The sequence below is a fragment of the Podarcis erhardii genome (assembly GCF_964252035.2).
Source record: "Podarcis erhardii genome assembly, chromosome: 4".
NCBI classification, from domain to species: domain Eukaryota; kingdom Metazoa; phylum Chordata; class Lepidosauria; order Squamata; family Lacertidae; genus Podarcis; species Podarcis erhardii.
The window spans coordinates 70,188,516-70,214,737 of NC_138508.1; the positions used below are offsets into that span (position 1 = coordinate 70,188,516).

Sequence of the window (26,222 nt, forward strand, 5' to 3'; positions counted from 1 at the left end):
GGGATGCCACTGAATGTATCACTCATGATTCATACATTTTAAGTGTGTTCTGTTTGCACAGAGGGAGGTGAGAGAGTAGGAGTTTGCAATGATCTTATTGAAGTCCTACTTCAGTTTGGTTATTACATCCATCATGTTACCATTTATTGTTCTAGGTTGCAGTGAGTGAAGAGGAACAATAGAACTTTCAGAACTAATTTCTGGACAAGTTAAATATAGAGTCAATGTGAGTGCATCAACTTCCACTCTTACAACCATGACATGAGCAGAGCGTAGTGCAACAAATCTGTGCTGTAGTTTCCTTTCAAGGTTACGTAACACGGAATGGAACTGATGGTAATAGTAGTGTGAGCCATTTGCTTTAAACATGGTAAATTCTTCAGCCGCCATCCATCATAAAACAAAATCTTTCCAATCTTTCCTTTGTGGTGGTGGGGACAGCAACAAAATGAAGATTTGACAAAGTTGTATTCTGGAATTCACTACAATGATTCTAGCAGTGTTTCTGCAAAAGTGCCAATGTATATGACATTTAGAGGGTAGCACGAGCAATACTCCAGACTCCCACTTCTCGTACGAGAGATTGAACAAGTCATCCTACAGAAGACAATACATATTGAAACCCATGATGGGCTATTGATCTGCAAGGAAAAGTCAGGTGGGTGCCACATGATGGGTAGGTGGAGCCAGAGCAGGTTTTTAAATTCTTGTTTTAATGATGGTTTAACTATGACCTGTAAAAAGTAGATACACAGAGCACTGTATTTATGGCAAGTTTTTTAAAAATTTATTTTTCAGAATACTTTTCAAATACAAATGACACAATCCATTCAGAAAGTATGACAAACACAAGAAATGAATACTGGAGAGGATACTACGCTTTAACACACTGTAGCAGTATTCATTTTGACAGTGAGAATCTTATCTTCCCTAAAAGATGGGCATACTGCACAGCTACCACCACTACAACCCAGCAATATACTTTATCAGGGAGCCTCCAAAACGTTTTCTATTTCACATACAGTGCCTTTCATTTACTCCACATAGGCTTAACGTACGCAAACAAAATACAGTAATTTGTCATAATAGATAGCAACAAATTTACACTGCCCGCTCTTTGTCACAAACAAGGAGTATACATCACAGGTGATAGAACACGGTCTTCATTTGCAGTGTTTATTTGTCTTCACACGGGGGGTAAAATGGGAAAGCCTTCTTTGTCTACTGCATTTTTCAAGTGCATTGGGAGCTGCTGAATTGTAACCCAAATTAATCACATGTCAGTTTGTAATACGATGGAACAACTCAAGACCACCTCCTGCTTAAGTGCTGGGAAATACTTAATTCTTCCTGACTAGAGCCGTGATTTTTTCCCCTTTAGGGCTTCTACCCCAGTTCCAAACCATTATTCTTGTTCCTTTGGAATTTTGAGCTCATTTTTTCCAGACAAGAGACCCTTTTCCATCTACCAACATACCAAGCAAAGATTCTATACAGCAACCCATAATGGTAATGCCAAGCGTTTCTCATTTCCAACTGAAAAGCTTGAAGCATCCATCAAAATATGATCATACAAAATTAACAGATGGAGGCTGCAATCCTTTGTACACTTACCTGGGAGTCAGTCCCACTGTACTCAATGAGTCTTACATCTGAGTCGACATACACAAGATTACACTGTTAATCTTTAATCCAGATTTAATGATTTGCACTACATATGATTTAAAATCTCTCTCAAAACACAAGACTATGTAAAACAATTTAATGGTTAGGTTCTCGTGAGATTAACACAATGCTTGAGTTCCAAGCTGACTCGTTTTTAGCTTAACAACTTTCTTTGGTATCAGGCTTCCCTAAGGCAATGTTTGATTTTTGACTAACACCAAAGTTTGACTTGACAGTGTCCCATATAAAAATGGTGTTCATTTCTTGAAGTCCACAAAATATGGGCTCCCATTTTGTGGGACATAATTCTTTGGGTAACTGAAGTTGAATACAATAGCATAATAAAGTCATTTTCATACATTTGCAAGACACAAGAAGTGGCACTCTCGGGAATTTAAGGTGACAGTCCATTGTTAACAAAAACTACAAGTTCTCCTAAAGCCCAAGTGACCGTCTTCAAAGCTATAGAACACAAATGAAAAAATAATGTTTAACAGGGCAACAAACTGCTTTAGCAGATCTTACCAAATTCAGGAGAACAATCTCAGTTTGATGCAAAAGCTTATGCCATTCAACCACTTTAGCAACGGGATAAGAAAAATAAACGTATTAAACTCTACATGTAATATGAGGTCAGAAGAGATTGCTAGTGCTATGGAGGTTAGGAATGCAACTGAAAATGGTTTTACTCAACGATTTGAATAATTAAAGTGGGGGAGGGAATAGAAATGAGCAAAAACAAAGAAAACAAAGAATTAGCACAGATTTTAAATCACACCACAAAATGTACTATCTGGACAGTAGCTTTCTTTGAGGAATATTTCTAATATAGCAGGACAATGCCACATAGTTGAATTTTGCATAGCAGCTCATGTGGAAACCTGAAGAATCGCTGGTGAAGTCTGCAGCATTCATGGAAAGTGATGGGTGAAAAGAGGTAATGTTTGCTAATAGTTCAGAAACTAAAGAAGTTCCAGGCATGTACACAATTAGGCTTTTTTACTACAAAAGTAGACAAAGCCTTGAGTGAACCATAGGCAAAACTCACATCACTGTTATGATGCTTCCGCAAACATAAGCTGGTATTTGATCAGGTGATCCACGGCACCACCTCTGTATGTAGCATTAAAAGCAGTATGGTGTTAAGTTTTTTTGAGTCACACTTTAAGGTATCGTTATAATTAAAGAAAATGAAGTTGTGAATGTAAGATTTATGAGAAAATATAACAAATTGGTAAGTCCCATGATAGCTGGGATAGTTTCCTAAATGAGGTTCTAACCACTTTCTCAAACAGTCAAATAGTAAAAGTGTCCAAATCCTACACTGCTGATTAATATGGAAAACTCACAAGTGCCTTTCCTAAAATAATAGCTAGAGAGACCTGTCACCTTCTTCCTTCCCTCGTTAAACAGAAAAACTAGTTAAAATTATAAGAGACATACTTGACACAACTGAAATGAGAACAATCTAGTAGTGCACAGTAAGAACATGCAGTTTCACCTAACAATGTTTAATGGCATTTTAACTGAATCTCTTTTTAAAAAGAAAAAAGAAAACATTGCAGGTGATATTTTGATATCAAAACAGTGCCAGAAAAAAAGATACATTATAAGATGCAGACAGTAAAGCTGATTAAAAAGTGACAAATTTAGAACATAGTATTTTCATTTCAGCTATCAGAAACAAAACCAGCTCAATGGTTCCATTCTACTGTATGACAAATACTGAGTAACAAAATTTCTGTTTTTTAAAAAATACATATTAAAGTAAATATTTTCCTTCAAGGAAAATGAGTTACTATAAATAAATTACAATACAGTGAATTTGCCTGAACTCACGTTGTTTCTGTCTTCCAGCCTTTTAAGTCAAATAAAACAGCATAAAAACAGTACATAACTCTAACAGGATAGTTGATTTTTTTTTTTTTTTTAATATAAAATAAGTTGTCTTCCGAGATGTCAATTTCACAACAAGGAAAAACCAAGCCTTGCTGCAGTCACTATTATAATATATATAGATGTATATATTTATATATGTTTTTGTTTACTTTATTATTATTTTTTTACAAAATGTGTATATTAATAGTCTTTGCACAACGATTTTTAAAAATAAACTTAACTAGTTTAATAACTTCATTTTAAAGAGGCAGATAAATACTTCATGTTTACAAAGTAACATGTTATACATCATCAGCCGGCAGAGGAGGTATGTTGATCCTTGGCCTTGTGAAGAATGCTATTTTCTCCCTGCAATTGGTAAGGGAAAATATTACACAGATATTTCAGCATCTACTTTTGCTGCTTGTGAGTTCCATATTACAGCAGATTTAAGTACCACTTTTAAAACTGGGCATTTCAAGAAACTAAAGCAAAGTAGTATAACAAATAACACCCAAGTTCAAATTGTTTAACTGAATACTTCTGAACTACAAATCCTTTTGGCAGTTTACGTTTTGTGCTGCTAAAATGACAACCTAATATTTCCACACTTGTTCATCCTTCCACAGCACCTCCATGAGAGTAATATTTTTAATTTTGATCTACGTTCTCATGTGAAAGTAAATTTTAATACACTTCCATAAATGTAATAAATCAACTTTATTTCAGCGTGTACATTTTAGTCACCTGTAACATGTTTATTATACATGAATGAAAAGGCAAAGCTACAACTGAAAAATGGCTAAATCTGAAAATGTGACTTCAGTGTTTAAGAGTGGCTGCATTCCAAATGTTCCACGTATTTTTAATTCTTCCAAGTGCTAGCTCTCAGGATCTCTGTATTAAGGGGACCTATCATAACTTGTCTTAGGCCTACTTCTCGCTGAGATGGTAAACCTGTGTCTGGGCTAGATCACTTCAGACTGAAAGTCACTACGAAACAAAAATCTCCACGTATGAAGCTGGCATGTTAGGAAGAAGACAAGGCTATACAATAAGTTGTATACTGCCTTCTCAGGGAGCTAACTCATTCTGTCAGTACCAGGATTTACAATTGCACAACGTAACTTCCCCCCCCTCCTCCCGCTGTGCCACCCCACAAATATGCTCTAGAGGGTTGGGGGAACCTCCAGAACAGGTTTAGGGGCACATAGAGTGGGGGAGGACGGGGGGGGGGAGTTCCATTGTGTAAGTGTAGATCTTTGTGCTGCCGGAACACATTAGTTGGCTACCACCCTCAATTCTGTTGAATCCACCTGAAGTTGGAAGTTGTACAGCCCAGAGACAGGTTGATCACCGTAATGAGAACTAGGCCTTAGTCTGGAGATCCTGCTGATTCTCTGCTTTTATTTGTTAAATATTTATACCTCACTTTTTCATTTAAACCCCCATCCGCTATACATACCTGATCACCTTCTGGAGACACAGTTCCGTGATTCAAAAATATTTCTTGAATATTTTGAATGTACAAGAAAACATGCACTTTTAAAGTGTCTGGCTCTAACAAACTAAAACTACTTCTATGTATTACTGTTATTCTATATGTTACTGTTATCCAGAATGCAAGGCAGATATTAGATTTAGTAATCCCACTTGAAATCAAACTGTAGAAATGTTCAGGAATAACCAGCGCATAGAGAAGAAACAAACACATAACAACTTGACGGAACATTTCAAGGAATCTAACATCCAGTACATTGGAATACATTGGAAAGGAGTGGGGTAAAACCATATTTAGTTTACACTTTACTTACCGGAAGGTCTGAACCTGAATAGGCTCCTTCTGGTTTTGACCACGTAGTTGGTAAACTTCTTTGGATGCCTTTTTAAGCAATTTTTCTGCTGCTTGTTGTTGACGATGTTCAAATTTGGTCTGTCTTGTCTAAAGAGGATGTATATGAAATCAAAAATAAGTTGTAAGAGGAACATAGGGCTTAGGATAAAAGCTCAGTCTTTTTCCTTGGACTGAAGGAAACCTCATTTGGATGACATCTCCCACTTTCTTCAAAGGCAGGGCTAACCATGCTACCTTGTAAGTCTTTGTGTTGAGAAACTTCCCTAACTTCTACACCACCTGCGTGTGAGGAGAAAAATCCTTCCTTGTACGTAACAGGAATATACATTTTAAAATTGTTGTTGTTGTCGTTGTTACATCTTACCCGTTCTTCTTTAAAAAGTCCCAGACCAGGTTACAATAATATAATAATACAATAATACAATATTAAGTTAAAATGATTTGTAAATCAGTACAGAGTGGATTCTAAATATATATACCTCAGGTGTCAATGGCCACTGTAGAGAAGTGTGTATTCAGCATATAGCAGAATCTATACCATTATGATATGGGGAGGGAATTAGGAGCTGCTACAGAGAAATCAATCTCCTAGGCTGACATTCCCTACACTTCTTAGGATGGCAGAACTACCAAGGCTACCCTTCCATTAGTAGAAGAGTTGCCTCTCCGCAAACTGTCACAGGCGGAGTAAGATAACCAACTATTACAGTTTGCTCTGTAACAATTTTACTAGGGCAAAGATTACAATTTTTAAAACGTTTAAAAATTATGAAGTTCAGTTCCTTATATTGGAGCTTTCTGCATAACATAATACCCTTGAATGCAATAATTTGCAGGCCCCAATGTGCCATACCTGCCTCTCCGCTTCCTTCAGCAAGTTTCGAAATCGTTCATCCCGAAGCACCCAATGAGGCAGATCAGTCTGACCTCTAAGCTGGGCATCCTCCAGGCGCTGCCGCAACTCTCTCAAGATAGATAATTCATCGTTCAACTGCCTCTGCCTTGTTCTGGATGCCTGGAGATCCAGCTCCAGGTCTAGTGACGTCCTCTCCATAAGGTCAGCCAAAGATGATCTACAGGATTGCTGAGATATTAAAACAAAAATGTGATAATAAGTCTCCAATGCAAGCAAGCCTGGACCTCTCCTCCAACCGCAAAATATTGTGCATTCTCCTGAAATAAACCAAAACATTAGGAAGCAATTTGGGCCAGTTTAATTGACACAGACATGGGCCCAACGGGATGACTTCAAACCATGGTTTGAATTTGTGTGGGCATCCTTTTGAAGGAGAAATTCCATCTTCTCGTGGTCCACTTTAATCATATTTTGGAGTTATGTCAGCACTGAGATAAATACGGCTATAGCTAAACTCCTATCCAATGTTATTCAAAACTATGGTTTGAGCTATGTTTACAAACTATGTTTTTACGAGATTAATCCAGGTGATCTTTCACTATAATAATGTTGAAGCCAAATGTAATACTAAGCCATTGTTAAAGCAAATTATGCAACGGAGAAGGGAATTCACATGAGAGGAAACAGATGGGGAGGAGAATACAAACAGGACAATGTCTTGGTAAACCATGAGCTGCAAGTTGTCAAATTACATTTTCACAGTGGTGAGCCATAAGAATTCTAAATTTAGTACTTTAAAAAGGGGCTGATACTTTCTAAAAAGTTAAGAATTGTATTGATCTATGTATTCTATGCATGTTGGCTTTCCAGTACAGACTTTGTCTAAGCCCCAAGGAAGCTGAGTACAGATTTTTTAAAATCCTGCTGCCAACATTAATCAAGGCTAAATCAGTAAATTGAACAGGAACATATTTAAAATTGATCTAACACTACAAACTATTTTTATAGCTCTGGCTGCAGTGTATGATTATACATGCAACATACATTATTACATTGCCATATCAAACTATTCTTAATGGTATCCCAATGTAGTAAAAAAACACCTCAGATTCCTTCTGTAAAAATGCCTCAGCAATGCAAAGCCCCAAATTTTACAGTCACAACTATACCTGCTTATAACGCAGCGTACGTCTTTCCAAAGTATTTCGGATAAATGGAGACTTTCTTGGCAGAGTAGAACTGTCACTGTCACTACGATATAGCTGATAGAAAAAAAAGATACAAAATGGAAATTGATACTTTAATCTTTATTCCAGCAACACAAGTGAGACTTATCCATGTCAGTTCAGGAGAAAAATAATAATCAGCCAACCAGTCAGACTTAAGTGCAGCCTTTGAGCCCGTCTACTGGGGGCCTTAGGTCTTTTTATTTTCACCACCTCCCCTCACCAAAACCCACAGCAATGTTATCTAAAAAGTGCATTTAAGAAAATACAGACATTAAGACATACATTACCATACTCTCAAATGAAAGAATATGGGAACTGAACCTGACAGCACATAAAAAGCAGTTATTGGTCCAGGTTCAAATGCAAGAGCAAATGCTATAGCATTTACAATAATGTTCAATTTTTAAAGTCACAGTTCCAGACTGCTTGTTTAATAACAATTACTACTCACTCGGCAAACATACTGACTTCGTGCACCAGGTGAGAATGTCTGTGAGCGAACGATGGTGCTACTACGAACAAAAGCAGACCCACGGGATCGACGGCCAGTTCTGTTTTTATGAAGCAAAGCTGTTTCTTCTGTGTTGGTCTCCTTATCTACCTAAAATATGAATCGAAATTTCAAGTGTTGCAAAGGCTTATCTTTTCATTCAGCTTATCATACAAGCATTTCCAGAGCACTCTAGAGTTTATAATGGTCCAGAACCATTATAAAAATGACTTGAGCGTAATGAGTTCCATTATAACAAGTTGCAAATCTTCAGCCAAAACTAAAATAATAATAATCTATAAATACAACACAGAATCATAAAAAGTGTTAACAGATTATCTGTGACAGAGACGTGCAGGCCAGAACTACCCCAAGAGATCAGGTTAGTTAAAGGTCTGAACAAACAGGAATATTTACAGGCTTATAAAGCATCGTCCCATTGTAAGACAAACAAAAGTACTGAAGGTTAAGGGAGAAGAAAATGAGGGTGTATCTTGGAAAGATATCACTGGCCTAGCCCAGTTAAGGATTAGCAAAAACTGGAGCAGAAAGTACAATTATTTCTACTTGCCTTTAGAGGTGGAGGCGGGACTTTTTTAGAAGTACACTGATCTATTTGAGGTACAAGCATATGACTGTGTAATGATTCACTGCAGTAAGACTCTGGGTGAGGACTAGTCTGCATACAATTACTACATCCACTGTCAACTGATTCTGCTTGCCAACTTCTGCAGGGGAAAAAAATACATCAAGCAATGAAATTTGGTTCCAGTAATTAATTTCACACTGCCCTTTTGCATGTTTAATACAGTGCAAATACTTCCAGAAAACTAGCCCTACATGGCCACTGCTGCTGCTGTTCTATTTTCTTATAAATCTGTGAACACAAGTCCCCCCCAAAAAATTAATGTGAGACACAGGATCAGCAACAATTATATTTAAAAACTACTTCGGGATGCTCTAGACACGGTGTAAGTGATTATGTTACGATTCTAGAAGAAGTGTTACATATTTCGGTACCATTACTGATCCTATCAAGGTTTTGCATTCTTGTAAATTAAATGCCATTAAATGCCAAGCTTTGCATACTCAAATCTGAACTAAGAAATATGAAATTGGGTTATGTATGCTCCAATATCATAAAACAGCTAACGCTTACATCTAATAGCTAACCATTACAGATAATTGCCGTATAAGATTCGATACATTTAATATCTCAACAGAATCACACCTATATTATTTTAAAAACTTAAGTTCTGCCTTAACCCTTTTGAAAAAGTTACCTTTCTGACACAGCTTCTAGCTGGTCTTCCTTTTGCTCCATCTCTAGAATTTCCTCTTCTGTGTACTCCAGTTTTACTCTCTCCTCTGCTAATTCTCTCTCCACAGCTTCCAGTTGAGCTGTGGTCCTCGCTAAAAGGGCAGTCACAGCATCCTAGAATGGAAATTGAACTTAGAATCAAATGAGAGTCATTTTCTTAGCAGAAAAACTGAAGTCAGCCTTTCAAAGGAACAACAATAATGACTAAGTTCAAACTAAAGCACAAAGTAATTTTGGTTGGACATTTCTCTAAAACCAAAGAGTAGCATGCTAGCTGAATTCAGAATTTTGACATGCTTACAACAAATTAAATTAGAACTTAAGTACTCTGGTATGAAGTAGCTCAGTTTTTTCACAATAATCCAAACATGGCTAGATAGTTGGATATGGAAAAACACAAGCATGTTTACACATGTGTGCAGTTGTGGTGTGTAATCTATAGATCAATTAAAATGACATAATTCTATTGATGAGAATAAGCTCAAGTGCAAGTATCTCTCAGCAGATCCAAGCATATTACTGTTTCTGTTTATTGCTGTTGCTGTTTCAACCATCATGGCCATAGCAACCACATCATCATCATCATCATCATCATCTACACTGCTATAATATTGAAGAACAGCACTGACTAAAATATGCCTTTATATGAAAATATACCAAAATACTACTACCTCTACTATTAATATACTACATACAAAAAGGTTAAAAAAGAATAAGACAAAATATATATTAAAATACAAATGGTTGAGAGACCTAATACATTTAAAAGCATCCATATGAATTTTAAATGGTATCATCCAATTAACTTATTGCAAATTAACCCTATTTAGCCTCAATAAAATTTCTCCTCTGAATTCAGGCATATGCTATATGCATTTTGCTCACCCTTAACTTTCAGTATCAAATGTTATAAGAACATCTTTTGTATCACACACAAGGAAATATACAAGAGAAACATGTTCAGAAAAGCTCGGATACAGCCATACCATTTTCATTGTAGCTTTGTTTTCGAAAATCTGAGAAGCACTTTCTTCACATTTTGGTCTGTCTTTTGTCTGCTCACAGTCTGAACCAGTGAATATCTGGATGGGGTACCAGTGAAGTTGCATCTCATTGGAGCTCTCATAGTCAGCTAGACTGATCTGAGCAATGCCCTGGGAAGACATTGAAGCAAAATGAGTCAATACTCATACTACTAGAGTAAACATTTGCTGTCTACAAGGCTACTTCTTATTATAATACAAAACACTGAAGAAGCAGCTGGGGACTTTTAGTAGGGCATTCTGCAAAGATGCCTTATTTTTTTAAATTTTATTTGCATACACAGCCTGGATAACTCAGTTGTTTACAGTAATAACGCCAAGGTTGCATGTTTGATCTCTATATGGGATAGCTTCATATTCCTGTACTGCAGGGGGTTGGACTAGATCAGGCATGACCAAACTTGGCCCTCCAACTGTTTTGGGAGTACAATTCCCATCATCCCTGCCCACTGGTCCTGCTAGCTAGGGATGATGGGAATTGTGGTCCCAAAACAGCTGGAGGGCCGAGTTTGGCCATGCCTGGACAAGATGATCCTCAGGGTCCCTTCCAACTCTACAACTCTATGAATCTATGTCCCTTTGCATACAATATACTCTGATATGTTCTAAGAGAGAACAGGAATGTCCTAAAATGAGGATACTGTGTTCATGACCTGTGAAAGGCTCGGGGCTTTACATATTACTTGCTATTGTTTGGTAGACTGTCGCATGTGGGGGGGGGGAAAGGGGGGGTTAGTTTCACTAACATCTACTTCTAAGCTGAATGTTTCCTGTCAGTAAACCAGCAGGGGGCTCTTTCTTAATGCAAAGTTTAGCATTAGGCCTAAAAAAGACCAATGAAGTATTATAATATTTCAAGGAGGAACACCTTAAAAACCAGAAATGTGACCACGCAATCCTGCAGCCACTAGCTCACTCCAGACTGGAAGTCAAACCACGGTTAAGGCAACTTAAATGTTGTTAGGCATGATGTTTGAACTGATAAATATTCATGTATGGGGAAAAAACATGAGCAATTTTGTATTTCCAACAACAGAGCTGCATCGGTTTAAGAAACAGTAATACAATGCCAAACTTTTATTAGCCAGTGGTATGACTATAAACCAGATTTTGTTTTAACAGGCTGAGTATTGTAAATGAACACCCATCATAGCCTAAACCAATGACATCAACAAATCTATCATCAACAAAAAGGGAATTATCTTGATGATTAGATTAAATCTGAGACACCTTTGAACACAGGAATATGAGAAAACTGAAACCACTTTTTTCATTTACAATAGTTCGGTTTTCATGTAAAGCTAAGCCAAACTATGGCTTAGAATGAACAATTAAGTGTTCTGGTGCACATTTAGAAAATGGTGTCCAGTTCACTTCTCCCTCAGTCCTACTGCTGTGAGAATAAACCACAAGCCCGGGTGAAGTTTACAGCAGCACACTTGCTCATTCAACGAAGTCATAGTTTGTTAGGCTTAGTGTTATGCGGGAACCAGACCAACGTAAAGGCACACGTAACACGTGATTTTTTTTACCAAAAAAAGGCACCCCTTACCAACAATTCTTCTTGCTGGTGATGGCCAACAGAACAGATATAAAGCTGTAGTGATTTCAGCTTCAAAATATTTGAATGTACAGGAATCTGGAAGACTTCATTCAACACTAAGGGAGTTTGGAATTCCAAAGCTCTGGAGCAGTAAGTGGTTGATGTGCCCGACTCAAGAGATGGTAAGTATATCCTCACATGTCTGAGAACATGCAAAATAAAAATAAAAGTCATAGCAGGTAAACAGAAGCAGTAAGATATCATTTTAACTTGCTAAATAAACATCATTTTCATTTTTGCATACCTGATCACTATACTATTAGTAGGTTAACTTACAACAGACTGAAAAACTCTGTAAACCTGTGCATGTGTTACAGCAAGTGTCTCAGATTTGTCAAATATCTACATGTGAATACCTAAAATGAATTTTATGAAGGTTCAAAAGCATAGACTTCTTAAGCATTCACAAGAGAATGCTGGTGAATAATCTATAGCTATACATCAGCGTTTCCCAGTTTCCCTGCGTTTGTGGACATTTATCTGGGACTGTCATTGCTTATCAAATATCCTTAACACTGCAAGGCCTGCACCAGTGAGTGTGCCCTCAACATGGTGCCACAAATGGGCAACTGCACCATCCTGGCACAATCTCCTCCCTGTGGCTGATGCAGCTGCCCCCACAGTACAATGTGACTGCTTGCGGCCACCGTCAGTCACTAACCTTTTACCCAGCAGCAGCATTTATTATGAAATCCCAGCTGGTTCTTGTCTCTGTTCTGCAGTGGATGGGTGCCATTTTAGATTCACCAAGGTGAAACTCTGGCATCCCCTAACAGATGCCTGGCCATGCCAATCCCTGATTCCGCCCCCTCTACTGATTCATTGTGACATAAACATAAACTTTTGTTATCTGATTAATAATATCAGCATGTTTTACTTTTTGAGTCTGTATATTTTACTGCTTTGCAGTGTTTCTTATTTCTTTCTTTTTTAAAATCATGTTGTGAGAGCTGCTTTGGCTGCTCCATAATGGGACAAAATGGTAGTTTATAAATGTCTTTAATTAAAAATAAATATATTAACATTGTTTTTCGTCAGTTTTCTGGAGTTCATCGTGAAGTAAATGGATCACATTCTATTCTAAACCCCAAGTAAGACAGATGTGTCGTATTCTGATGCTTGAAGGAATGGAAAGCAAGAAATCAGGCCAATGTAGGTATTTCAACTTACATTTTACAGCCTTCTTTCACAGCAAAGCCTGTGAAGTTCTTGAGCTGCAACACATGGACCAGGAGACACTCAGTCGCACTGTCATGCCTGAAAAAGAAGTTCTCAATTAATTGGTGACCCAATGTGTGGTCTATAGGATACAAAGACAAAACATGTAGCACAAATGACTATTTTTATCTGCCAGAAACCCTGGAAGCTTCTTCTTCTTCTAAATAAAATACAAAAATGACAATAAAAACATACTATATGACTGTATCATAGTGAATTACTGACAGAACCATACTTAGTAATAAAAACTAAGAAGGATGACAAAAAACACAACATCCCATTATCACATCACAGAGTACATACAACAAAGACATGAATAACAAGAAAATATTGCTCATATCTTACCATAAATAAAATTGCACATAGGTCTCTTGAAACTTGAAATTCCAGTCATTTATGAATAAAACCCACCTCTCAATAAACTTATTAGGTGCATGTCCTTATTGGATATCTTAAGGACTGCCTGATCCCTTATCTTGTGACCCAAATACTGAGATCTCAGGAGGCTCAGATACACAGCTTGGCCCAAGCCTGTAGAACTCTTTTCCAAATCTGATTAGATTGGCACCACCCTAACTGAACTTCAGGCACATAATCAGTGGCGTAGCGTGGCTTGTCAGCACCCGGGGCAAGGCAAGTAATTTGCGCCCCCTAACCCGTGGATTTGCGCCCCCTAACCCTAACCCCCAGATGTTGCGCCCGCTCGCCCCGTTTCTGGCGTGGCCAAAGAGTAGACAGCAGTCCACCTGTCTGCCTCTCGCCGCCTACCACTTCAGGAGGGCGTCAGGATGCGAAGCCATCGGAGGCGCCTCTGGTCACTCCCCCTGCAGGGAGAGTCAAGCAGGACCCCGCGCACCCCGCCCCCTAAAGCCTTTCCACGCTCGGTAAGGTTGGCCAGAGCAGCGCCCCCGCTCCATCCCCCCTCCCCAACGCAGGACACGTTTCCCTTCTCCAAAGAGGCAGCTCCCTGCCACCTTCTTGATCGCACGTCTCTCCACCCCCGCCGCAGGCACGCAGAGTGCGCCGCCCCTGATCCCCAATTTTGGCCTAAGCTGAAAAGGGCCCTCGTCCTGGGGCCCAGCTGAGCCCCGGGGTGCCCCCACTGCCGTCGGCAGGTTGAAGCCTTTGGAGAAATTTCTGAAGAAGCAGGGGTCTCACTTGGCTGCCCGGGCTGGCCCCGGGAGTTGTGGGCAGCTGCCTCGCAGGCAAAGTGTCTCCAAGATCCTGCTGCCCGGATTCCTCAAGGAGCCCCCTGAGGAGCCCCCCAAAGGAGGCACGGACACTGCTGGCGATGGGCAATGGCTGGAGCTGCGGCCCCCCCCCCCCGATTCCTCTCTGCGCTCCCCAACGTCCTTCTCCTCCGAGGAGCTGTCCCCAGGCGGTGGCAGAGGAGGCGAAACCCAGCTCAGCTGGCGTAAATCCCCTTTGGAGAGAGAGAGGGGTGGAGATTCTTCCCTCCCCACCTCTGCGCCCAGCAAAGCGAGGCGCGTGCCCTTGGCCCCCGCAGGGCTTTCCCCAAGCCGACGAAGCGTCCCGGCTTGCTTGCAATCTGAATCTCTCCTGTTTCCTCCGCCAGCCCGCAGCCTCTGCCTCGTCTCCTTCGCCTTTGCCACTCCGTGCGCCCTGCGCGCGCGCGCCCTATTCGCCAGGCTGCTGCTGCTGCCGCCGCTGCAAGCGGGAGTGAGCCAGGTAGGGGCAGAGAGCTGCGAGTGCGCCCCCCAAAATGTTGCGCCCGGTGCGGCTGGCACCCCCTGCACCCCCCATGCTACGCCACTGCACATAATTAAGGCTTTCTTGTTCCAGCAGGTTTTTTGGTGGGGGGAAATTGTTTTGTTTTATTGTTTTCATTTTGTGCATAGTTTGTTTTTATGTATACCGCTTAGAAATGCCGATGGCCTTCCTTTTCAACATCACAATGTAGCGGTGTTTAGCTAGTGATACATCGCAATGTTGAAAAGCTGGTATCGCCCAACCCTAGTAGAGAAGAACTGGAATGCCACACCTTACCAAACATGATCTGGTAAATTTCTCCTCACTTTTGGAGTATTCTCTCTTTGAAATGATGATCTGCTGCAGCTTAGCTGTGCTCCAAAAGTTCAAAATTATTTAACCATTAAGGACGCTGCACACCTGGCATACACTTGTGTTTTAACAATGAATATCGACCAAAGAAAAGAAAAGAAAAAACTTACAGAAATCCAACTTGCATTTTGGGCTCTTCATTGCTGACAGCATCACTATAAAGTGATTCTTCAATATCCTCAGTCCTATGTGATAAGAGAAAAAGCAGTTTAAAAACTAGCAGTAGAGCTGTATTTTAATTACCACAAATGACCTGAGCTATTCTGTATGAACAATGCACACTTTACCTACTGCTTATTAAACTTCTTTATTTAGATTATGAACTTCCATCAAAAGTAAGATTTAGCATTATCTAACTCTATGGGAACCACTGCATGTTAACAAGAGATGGCTACAAGCATACATCTTGTGTTATATTGCCGAAAAGGAATGAATTAAATATTTACTTCCTATTATCACATGTTGCTATTCACCTTAAAAAATAATGAATTATAATTTTATTCTCAGACATGCAAACCTGGACAGTTTTTTAACCATCACCAAATTTCTAGCTGCCTGAGATATTTTGAGTCCTTCAGAAAAGGGGTTTTAGTTGAATGGTATAGCCCGTGTTTTACATGCAGGATGTACCAGGTTCAGTTCTCGGCAATTCCAAGTAGGGCTGGGAAAGGCTTCCAAGTAAACACAGTCACTCCCTACTCATGAGTAACACGTGAAATAGTCAAAACAGATAAAGGCACCAACATTACCAGTATCATAGACAGATACTACAACTAACAGAGAGGCCTTTGTTTTAAAAGGGTGATTCAAAAACAGGTGGGTGTTTAAAACCTGTTTTAAAATCTGCAGCAAAGAGGCCTTGCACACCTCTGAAGGAGGGTGTTCTGTCCTCTGGGAGCCACCACTGAAAAGGCCCTGCTACTCATGCCTGACAAATGAAGTGCCTTCACAGGCAGGCATACAAAGCATGAATCCATGCCCAAGCAAGTTCATATGAGCGCAGGTGGTCCTTCAAATAATTGTTTAGTGCTTTAAAGGCTAAAACTGGCACTTTGAATTGGACCCTGAAACACAACATGAACCAGTGGAACTAGTGAAGAATGGTGCGATATGATGTGATTGTCTTATCCTCCTTCCCATGGAGCAACCTAGCAGAAGCGTTGTGTATATCATCCATGTTATTCAAATTAAAAGCATTTATTTGATTTATTCCCCTCACCCCTTCCTTCCCAAAGGAGCCCAATCCCAAACATATCTTAACTAGCTTCAATCCCAAACATATCTTAACTAGCTTGGGGGGAGGTAGTTTGCAAGACCCTAAACTGTTATTAAGGAAGGAAAGAAAGAAAGAGCACAACAGTCATCAAGCAGCCAGAGAACCAGGTAAAAAATCTACCTAACTAAAATGTCTTAAAGAATTAGCCATTAGTCAGTAGTGTATATATAAATAAGACTTTTTACCAAGTGTTTTTTTGTTGCTTTTTAAGGGAAGGATGTTAAGCACAGTTCCAATTTACAACACATTTATACAACCTGACCTTTTGCTTAAAGCTTCAAACACGCCACTGTCACTAGCCAGTGAATAATTGGACAGACATGCTGAGACTCGCCTGGCTCTCCTCTCTGACCTTCTAGCACTATCTTCACGGAGGGTCACAGCTACAACATGGGAAAACAGCAAAGACAAGGATCATTCATACATGATTATTATTATTATTATTATTTTGAGAAAGCAAAACTCAATCCATACAAATGTTTTATATATCACTAAGGCACCGTGGTTTATTCAAGTTTTAAGAAAGTGCCCTTAAGAAACAGAAGGCACTTCTTGGCCTGAACTAACACAAGTTAACACTGAAGTCTCATTCATTTTAGCTGATCGTTAAATACATTCTCATTTATGTCTAGACTGTGTCACTTGCTTCTTTTGTGACGAGGCAAAGACAATACTGTTCATGCAGTTTATTGAAAAAATGAGCAGACAGTTAAGAGGCAATGTTGCGAAAACCAGAAGAATATGTTCCATTTTCACTGGTGTAATTCACTGATATTTACTGTGGCCTTCAAGCCATACCATGGCTATGCATGTGCTATAGATCAACTTGCTTCAAACAAAATTAAAGCAATCTAATATTACATGTCTTCGTGTTATCAAGCTAATCATAAATTAAACAGGTATTCAGATACTTGCATAGTGCAGGGTTTATTTTGAAGGTTATGTGAATATAAATCATACCGTAATTGCTACATACGTTCATGCTTACTAATGAAACCTATAAACCATGGGTTAGATCCAGATTCAGTAAACTGGATTTAGTTCCTACTGAAATAAGAGATTTAAGTCGTGACTAATTTATCCCATTGGTTTTCATGAAAGCTAAGTGCAAGTAACTTAAGGTAGGAATCGACTTAGTATATACTTTCAAGTCCAAAATAGACTTTTAAAAATAAATAAAGGGGCAATAGGACTGGAGCAAAAGCAAACAAATACAAGTTACACTTCATTTTTATTTGGAACTCAACATACAGTGGTACCTCGCAAGACGAAATTAATTCGTTCTGCGAGTTTTTTCGTCTTGCGATTTTTTCGTCTTGCGAAGCACAGACTTTGGAAAAGCTTCAAAAATCACCAAAGTCTTCAAAAACCTCAAAAAAGGCGTGCTATGAGTTGCTCCTCAAAGTCAAGTCGCAACTGCACCCCCTGAATGCACGGTTTTAAGAAAAAGGAAACAAACTTGCAAGACATTTTCGTCTTGCGAAGCAAGCCCATAGGGAAATTTGTCTTGCGAAGCAACTCAAAAAACAAAAAACTCTTTCGTCTTGCGAGTTTTTTGTCTTACGAGGCATTCGTCTTGCGAGATACCACTGTATATGAACAGCAGTACCATAACAGCTTTGCAGACATAAAGGACTATCAGCAATTATACGTGCACAACAGGCAGGATACACGAGGAGTTGATTTTTCAAATGGAAACTACAAAAATGTTCACTTGAGACAGGATACATACAAATAGACAGCTTATTTTTCTCAAAAGTCAGAAAAGTAGGAAAGCAGCTCAAAAGGCTGACATTTGTTTTATGCAGTTGTTTAGTACACTTATGTCATGCCTTCCTTCAACTGTGACCCTCAAGGTAGATCTGTATGGTTGCCAGGTGGTCACCATTTTTAGGATTGACCAAACCTGCTTAGTTTCAGCAAGGTAGTTGCAACATTTGCCCTCAAGACCATGCCCTCAGCAAAAAGTAGAAGCTCCAGTACCATTCTTGAATTTTATATACATGCAAAGGGGTTCCAAATAGTACCTTGAGGTGTATATAACTGACTACACGTAGCTTGACTTGTATCTGTGCTGGCAACTATATTAACATATTCATATAAGATACACATGAGATTTAGACATCAGAGTCCTAGGTGAGATTACTAGTTTATGGGCTGTAAATAACCTACCACTAAGCAACTAGTTTATGAGGCTAGTTGGTATACATCAGCTATGTGTGGCAAGAGAATATACTATGCATTTGATGCATGTATTTACTCAATTGTGTGCAGCACAAGTATGTGCAATCTTAGTGGACCAAGGGAAACCTGCTCTGCAATATTCCATTTAAAATAGTTGCAAGGAGTAAAATGCAGCACCCAAGGAATCAAGGGGGAAGTATCAACAAATCAAAACAATAAATGCCCTTTGCTGCATCTTTTATTATTTTCCCAGTAAGTGTTATCTCTATGTCCCACCACATGATCCTAGCAGACTAACAAGCCCTAGTAATTCCTCTCATGCTTGTAATACTTTTCAATTAATCTACACTATTCAGGTTAGCAGCATTTTTTAACCTGGAAACACAGTTCCCCTTTTGATCAGTTTCCTGGTGAACTGCCTTGACAATGGATAACATTATGTTGCATGGACTCACTCCAGCCCACCAGAGGAAAGAACAAGTGTGATTTTTCCAATCTTTGCAAAGTTCAAAGGAGCCGAGGAGAGCTTCACTACCTGAATTCATCTTTCCTATATGGTAATAAAGTTCTGCAAATTTATATAATTTTTACAAAATTGTAATGAACAAAGAAGAAGTGCCAGAAAAAGCTGGCAGACTAAAAGACTCTTTCACTGACTACTGTACCTTGGAGATCACCAAATAGAAAAAAGAAAAAGATATACTGTGCTATATAACAGTAAAAAATAATAAAGAATCAAGATGCAATATGAAAATGTTTCAAACATGTTATAAATGTTTCAGTTGAAGTTATTTTGCCTGATGCTTTCAAATGAATTAACAAGACAATGCCACTAAAATTAAAGTAGGTGCCACCTATCATCATGCCTTTTACAAAGTATTAGCAGAAACACAGCTTGACCCAAAAAAAAAGGACACAAGATTTGAAATATCATGCAGCAGGCAGACAAAACCTCTGAAATTTAGCATATTATAAAACGGTAAAGGTAAAGTCTGACAGTTAAGTCCAGTCACAGAGAACTCTGAGGTTGTGGCGTTCATCTCGCTTTACTGGCCGGGGGAGCCGATGTTTGTCCACAGACAGTTTTTCCGGGTCATGTGGCCAGTATGACTAAGCCGCTTCTGGCGAACCAGAGCAGCACACGAAAACACCATTTACCTTCCCGCCAGAGTGATACCTATTTATCTACTTGCACTTTGACCTGCTTTCGAACTGCTAGGTGGGCAGGAGCTGGGACCGAGCAACGGGAGCTCACCCCGTCACGGGGATTCAAGCTGCCAACCTTCTGATCGGCAAGCCCTAGAGGCTCAGTGGTTTAGATCACAGCACCACCCGCGTCCCTTAGTATATTATAGTATATAGTAATTATAGTATTACTATACTATAAGTCGTTGTATAAAGATATACCCACAACCAGTTGTGACGTGTCATATAGAGTAATTTGGTTTAATTATCATTAAGACTGAGACATTAGTTAGTGGACAGAAAAACTACCATCAAGTTAAGTAATTTTAGTTACTAAAACTGTAGAAAGAGATTCACCAAGCAGTAAGAATGTGTGGTTGCTTTAATAGCTTTTAAAGTATTGCTATTTTGGGGGTTTAAAATACTTTGATGGCAGTTTTAAAAAAATCCTTCCAAAAATAAGGAAATAGTAAATCCTCACCCACAATTTACCAGGCATGTAGAAGACAGCAATTTAAGCTGCAAACACAGAACATTATTACAGTAGTCAATAGTGGCTATTAAATAGAAAATAATTCGGTTAATACTGCAGCAACATGAATGGGCTATAATGGTTACAGATATGATTTTTTGGGGATGAAATCAAGGAGCGCATATTCCACCCTCCCAACATGCACGCAATACAGAACAAAAACAAACAAACAAACAACACACACACACACACACACACACACACTGGGCTTTACAGGCAGGAAGAAAAAAAACCCACCACAAGAAGAAATTCTAAGTTCACTTACAGCAAATTTTTCTGTTGTGCCACGTGAGAAACAAAATACAAGAATAATTTAAGTAAATAGTGAAATCAGTTGGTCAAACCTGTAATTTTTGTTAAAAATGAACCATTATTTAAGAACAAACTGAAACTGTGATTCAAGAAAATAGCCGGCATTGGGGTGGGAAGTTTAAATTCAATAATGCTTTCCAAAGCTTGTTATTTGGATCTTAACAGTCCAGGGTAAAAACAATACCAAAACAAACAAACAAACAGGTCTATGGCTTGCCACCAAGCAAGAATGCTGCTCTGTTTCATGCTCTTTATCTTCTTTACCTTATCAAATGCAACCCTTTTGCACAGCAAGATGTCAATACTAGATGCTTTACGGGCTGCATAAATCTGTGCTGGAGTAAGATTCCTAACTTTGCTTGGCCTGCAGAGAGTGAACTCCTGGTATAAACTAAACCTTACTTGGCTAGGCCACGTAGCAGCGATAAAAATGTCCCTTTTGTTGCACTTCCTCTTCCTGACATTTCCATCCATTGTTGGCAAAAACCTTTGAATGGTAGTAAAAAATCCCAAGTGAACTGAACAACACTTTACTAGTATAAAAAGAGGGGTCCTGGGAGCCCTTAATCTCAAACTGCACTAGGAAACATGCCAAGTTAAACAACTTGTTCGTACAAATAATAAAGGTGGATTAGGCAGCTATTAAACTGATCACTACTGGCAGCATCTTAGAAAGGTAAAAAGGTAAAGGGGACCCCTGACCATTAGGTCCAGTCGTAACCGACTCTGGGGTTGCAGCGCTTATCTCGCTTTATTGGCTGAGGGAGCCAGCGTACAGCTTTTGGGTCATGTGGCCAGCATGACTCAGCCACTTCTGACGAACCAGGACAGTGCACGGAAACACCGTTTTACCTTCCCACCGGAGTGGTACCTATTTATCTACTTGCACTTTGACGTGCTTTCGAACTGCTAGGTTGGCAGGAGCAGGGACCGAGCAATGGGAGCTCACCCCGTTGCAGGGATTCAAACCGCCAACCTTCTGAATAGCAAGTCCTAGGCTCTGTGGTTTAACCCACAGCGTCATCCGCATCCCGGCAGCATCATATAGGTCTCTCTTTTTTGGGGGTGGGGGGAACGCTACAGGAAGGCTGTGGCAAATAGAGAACCCTTTTTTGTGGGGGGGGGGAGATGGAGTTATTTCAGTAACTCCACTCTTACCTTTCCTAGACCAGCCCTAGGTGTGGACAAGTGCAGTTAGCACAGGAAATAGAAACCAAAGGGGAATACAGGATATGAGGGGCTTTTTTGGAAAATGGACATATATTGTCCAAGAGTAGTTTATTGCCAGATTAAGTGCAATACAAGCTAATTGGCTGCAGCAAATGCAAGTTTAAACATTTGGCCAAAACCTGATGAGGCTGCAGGAAGTCACCAGAAGCCCGACATTCTTTGAATGCATCTGTGCCAATAGAGAGACTAATTTGACTGGACAACCTTCAGAATGTACGTCACTATTTATGCTGAAGAATTGGTAGCCTAAAGTGTGGATCATAGCTCTAGCGGAAAAGCTAAAGAATTGAGAACTGAGGGAAGCAAAATAGGAAGATACTTTATAGCTAAATGGAGCCACCTTATAACACTAGTGGCTTGACAAGATGGAATAGTCAAGCCACCAAAAAACATTATGGAAGAATTCACTACCATAGTATATCTGGTTTTGAATTTCATGATTTATGGATGGAGACTGGTTCAGGAAAGAGGACTATATGCTGACTATATGCTCTGACCTGACTATATGCATGTTAGACATGCACCAAGTTGTATTGTTAATCCTTAATTTGCCGTTTTCAATTGGAATGATAGTATGTAGATGTGTATGTACGTTTATTGTAGAAAACTCAGTGAACAATGATAATTTGAAAGAGGTGAATCCAACGTATACAAAGTACTTAAGGTGGATGGGGTGAAAAGGTAACTTTAAAAAATACTAAGATAAAATAGAACTAGAAAATAGGATTGGGTGTTTAAGTGGACCACAAAAGGATGAATCAGGATGATAGTTCACCAGCGTGTGTGAAATGTTTTTACTATGAGATGCAGCAGCGAAGGTCATAGAAGAGGCAATAACCTGGATGTGCACAGAAGACTTGGAATCAAAGATGGCTATCACAAGAATGCAGACTTGGAACTGAGGAGTAATACCACATGTATTCCACATGTACTCATGTGGAAATATTAGGCTCTACATTTATTACATAAAATTTTATTCAGCTCTAGAAATAATGCAATATTGAAAAGAATATAGGGAAGACCTACAACAGACAAGACTTGAAGAGATTTTAGAAAGTATTCAGTTGAATGCACTTAAAAACTGCATATTGAAATAACCTGGTAAGCAAAGTTTCCATTTGCAGAAAGGTTTCTAATTGAACACTATTATTTAAAAAGTCCAACTTTTGTGCTAATACCAACATGCAAAGAAATACTGTGTGAGACTTGCATGTGTGATCCTGTACTCAATCCTGGTTTACCCCTTCAGTCAAACACACCTTTAATTTTATTTGGATTTGGGCTGCTATTCACTTTGTCGTGAAGAAGAAAGACCCTAATTACATGAAAAACACTTTGAAAAACCATTCTTTCAAGATCTGAAAGACAAGACATGACAGAAGTTTTTCAAGGATGACTTTGGTAGGTATTATGCACCATGGCCAGCCCACTTGTGGTCCTCTCTTCTAGTACATGAATCCGGAAGATTTAAAACTGTCAAATTCATAACAAGGCACCATGGAGTAAAAAAAATTGCTGCTTTGAAGACCAAGCAACAACAATTTGCCTTCCTCCAAACTTACTACCGTAATTCCATGTTAATTAACAAGTTTTATAGCAGGAACACTAACTGATCAGATTTCACTAATACTTTTTTCCATATTCATAGAGGAAAAACACAAATTAGTTATAACAAAATAAAGGGCAGTTTTGAGATTCCTGTATAAATAAATTCACAAACCACCTAGGCAACTTAATTAGTTTCATTAATTCCTGCCACTGCAGTTATTTAAACTTACGAAACTTACTTATGGCATAAGCATATCATGCATTTTAGGGTTTTGAGAATCAACAAAACAAAATGTTGAAAGCCAAAAACTTACCTCCAGAGGTTGGAACATTCGTCAGTTGCAGTCCTGCTTCTCGAAGTCCTTCACTGCCTGTAGAATATTCAAGAGCCTTGGATGAAACAGTTTCTTGTGCTTTGTCTTCACCCAAAATAGAGGCCTGAGCTCTGAGCATTTCTAAGGCACCTGTTCCCATCATTTCCTCATATCCTTCTGACCGCTGGGCCAATGGAGAATCCCGAGAAGGAGGTAGGAAGGGGGTATCCAGGGGGGAACTTGGTGGCGATAGTGAGGACAGAGAAGACCGTGAGGACAGAGATGCTAAAGATAAAGGCGTGTCCAATGATCTCCTTTGCTTACTGCAGCTAGAATGTCCAATAGTTTCAATATACTGTACATCTTTACTGTGAGAATCAACAGGAACTGGGTCATATCGCATAAGCTGCCCATACTCTGTAGCACTGTCTGATTTCTCATATTGAGGAACACCATAGATGTCTGTGAAGCTGACAGAACTGAGAGAGCCCCTGCTGGACGCCAAAGATCCACGGCTGGATGCCAATGACCCTCGACTACTTCCAGATGATATTGTTAGAGTGCTGGCAGACAAGCTAGAAGACAAAAATGCATTTGTAAATGTCTGCACAAATGCTAAACACAATGGGTTGGTTCAGACAGCCCTTGGCACACAAGCTCCTTTGTTCCTGGCCTCCCACACCTCTCTTCCATAGCAAGCCATCCTTTGCCATTACATCTGCAATAGCAGCCTATGGTTTGTGTTTGAGCCCTCCCCCCCACCCCCATATACATTTTTCCTGCTTGAAATGCGAGTTGCATGGCAAGTGAAAACCAAGCGCCCCAATTTGAATAGAATGACAAAGTTCAGTAGTTCCAAGTTGAAAGAAGTAGAGTGTCTTAGGGTAGGATTGAACATATTAGCCTGGAGTTTAGTTTTGCATGCAAACTGAGTCAATGGAATCCGTATTGTTTTCTCAGCTTTATTTTCAACTGTATTCATTTCTTCACTTTCTGTTACTCTCAGATTGGTTTCCTAACAGGATCTCTGTTATAAAAAGTCACCAGAACTTACCCAGTACTTCAAATATCTGTCATCAATTTCCCACAAGAAATTCAGTCTTTTTTAAGTTTCAAAGTCTATAACTAAGTAAAGTCTGGTCCAAAATTGAATGCCTATATTTCTTAATAAATGCTTACAATAGCAAAAAATATTATTGCTTTTGATTTAATTAACTGACAGATGAGAAATATTAATCAGTTACATATAATCATCAGTCATCGTCGTCTTCTAATCAAATATACAGATAACCCTCAAGATTTAGGAAATTGGCCAACAGCCTACCAAGTTTGTATCATTACTCTATCAATCTGTATTTTGAAACTTAAGAGTGCTTTCTGGATTTTTGGAGTTAAAAATAAAATAATATTCCTAATCTACTGAAATGGCCATGAAGCAATATGCTAGCAATATATAGCTAAAATTAACGGTAACCTGTTCAGTCTCATTTAGAGTATGAGACTATGAGACTATATCTAGGTCAATTTTACTTTTTGGGAAAGCCAACTGTCATAATTTGCCATAAACACAAGAATCAATTTCTCTGAAGAACTAACCTCTTCAACTGCGAGCATAAATAGGATGTTAAACGAGTTGCTTCTTCCAACTGCATTAGCAGACAGTTCTTCTTTTCTTGTAACAGTATCCTATAATAGAATAAACTAGTATTCTTATTTTGCAATGACAATAAAAAAAACAAAAAACATTCTATTTAGTGGCAGATAAAATATTAGCTTGACAGATAAAATACTAGCAAGCAAGCAAACAATAACTGCAACTGGTATTACTCACATAGTATTTACCTCTATAGTTGAATTAAAGGTAAAGGGACCCCTGACCATTAGGTCCAGTCATGAGCGACTCTGGGGTTGCGGTGAACATCTCGCTCTATAGGCCGAGGGAGCCGGCATTTGTCTGCAGACAGCTTCCGGGTCATGTGGCCAGCATGACTAAGCCGATTCTGGCGAACCAGAGCAGTACACGGAAACACCGTTTACCTTCCCGCCGGAGCGGTACCTATTTATCTACTTGCACTTTGACATGCTTTCGAACTGCTAGGTTGGCAGGAGCAGGGACCGAGCAACGGGAGCTCACCCAGTCGCGGGGATTCGAACCACCGACCTTCTGATCGGCAAGTCCTAGGCTTTGTGGTTTAACCCACAGTGCCACCCACATCCCTGCATAGTTGAATTAGACTGGTACTATGTCAGTTAGTTAAACCAGCTCTGGAGACTTAAGAAAATATGGCATAGCAAATAAGAGCCAAGTAGGATTTGTTAAGAAGCACAAGCATATATTTTAGTATAGCCTCCTAACTTCATTACTATTCCAATGTGTTTGTTATATACCCCATGGCATCTA

The 26,222-nt window shown here is 39.3% G+C and overlaps 1 protein-coding gene and 1 long non-coding RNA gene across 3 annotated transcripts in view; one reads left to right on the forward strand and one right to left on the reverse strand.

The window, feature by feature from the left end:
- Positions 1-764: 764 nt before the first annotated feature.
- WWC3 (WWC family member 3) overlaps positions 765-26,222 on the reverse strand; it is a 60,642-nt gene continuing 35,184 nt past the window's right edge. Inside the window, exons 11-24 of one of the 2 annotated variants that reach the window (XM_081858663.1) lie at positions 25,418-25,507; positions 23,822-24,396; positions 16,779-16,899; positions 15,351-15,425; positions 13,111-13,197; positions 11,890-12,082; positions 10,281-10,448; positions 9,257-9,408; positions 8,541-8,701; positions 7,935-8,080; positions 7,424-7,516; positions 6,252-6,482; positions 5,358-5,485; positions 765-3,912 (exon numbers count right to left, since the gene is read on the reverse strand). In XM_081858663.1, coding sequence (XP_081714789.1) covers positions 3,846-3,912; positions 5,358-5,485; positions 6,252-6,482; positions 7,424-7,516; positions 7,935-8,080; positions 8,541-8,701; positions 9,257-9,408; positions 10,281-10,448; positions 11,890-12,082; positions 13,111-13,197; positions 15,351-15,425; positions 16,779-16,899; positions 23,822-24,396; positions 25,418-25,507 — 2,287 coding nt within the window. In that variant the 3' untranslated portion in view covers positions 765-3,845. Of the gene's footprint in view, positions 3,913-5,357; positions 5,486-6,251; positions 6,483-7,423; positions 7,517-7,934; positions 8,085-8,540; positions 8,702-9,256; positions 9,409-10,280; positions 10,449-11,889; positions 12,083-13,110; positions 13,198-15,350; positions 15,426-16,778; positions 16,900-23,821; positions 24,397-25,417; positions 25,508-26,222 lie in introns of both variants that reach the window. The other variant, XM_081858662.1, reaches the window with a different exon arrangement.
- Positions 25,551-26,222, forward strand: part of LOC309340199 — a 186,286-nt gene continuing 185,614 nt past the window's right edge. Inside the window, exon 1 of the long non-coding RNA XR_014155857.1 lies at positions 25,551-26,045. This is a non-coding gene — a long non-coding RNA (uncharacterized lncRNA). The remainder of the gene's footprint in view (positions 26,046-26,222) is intronic.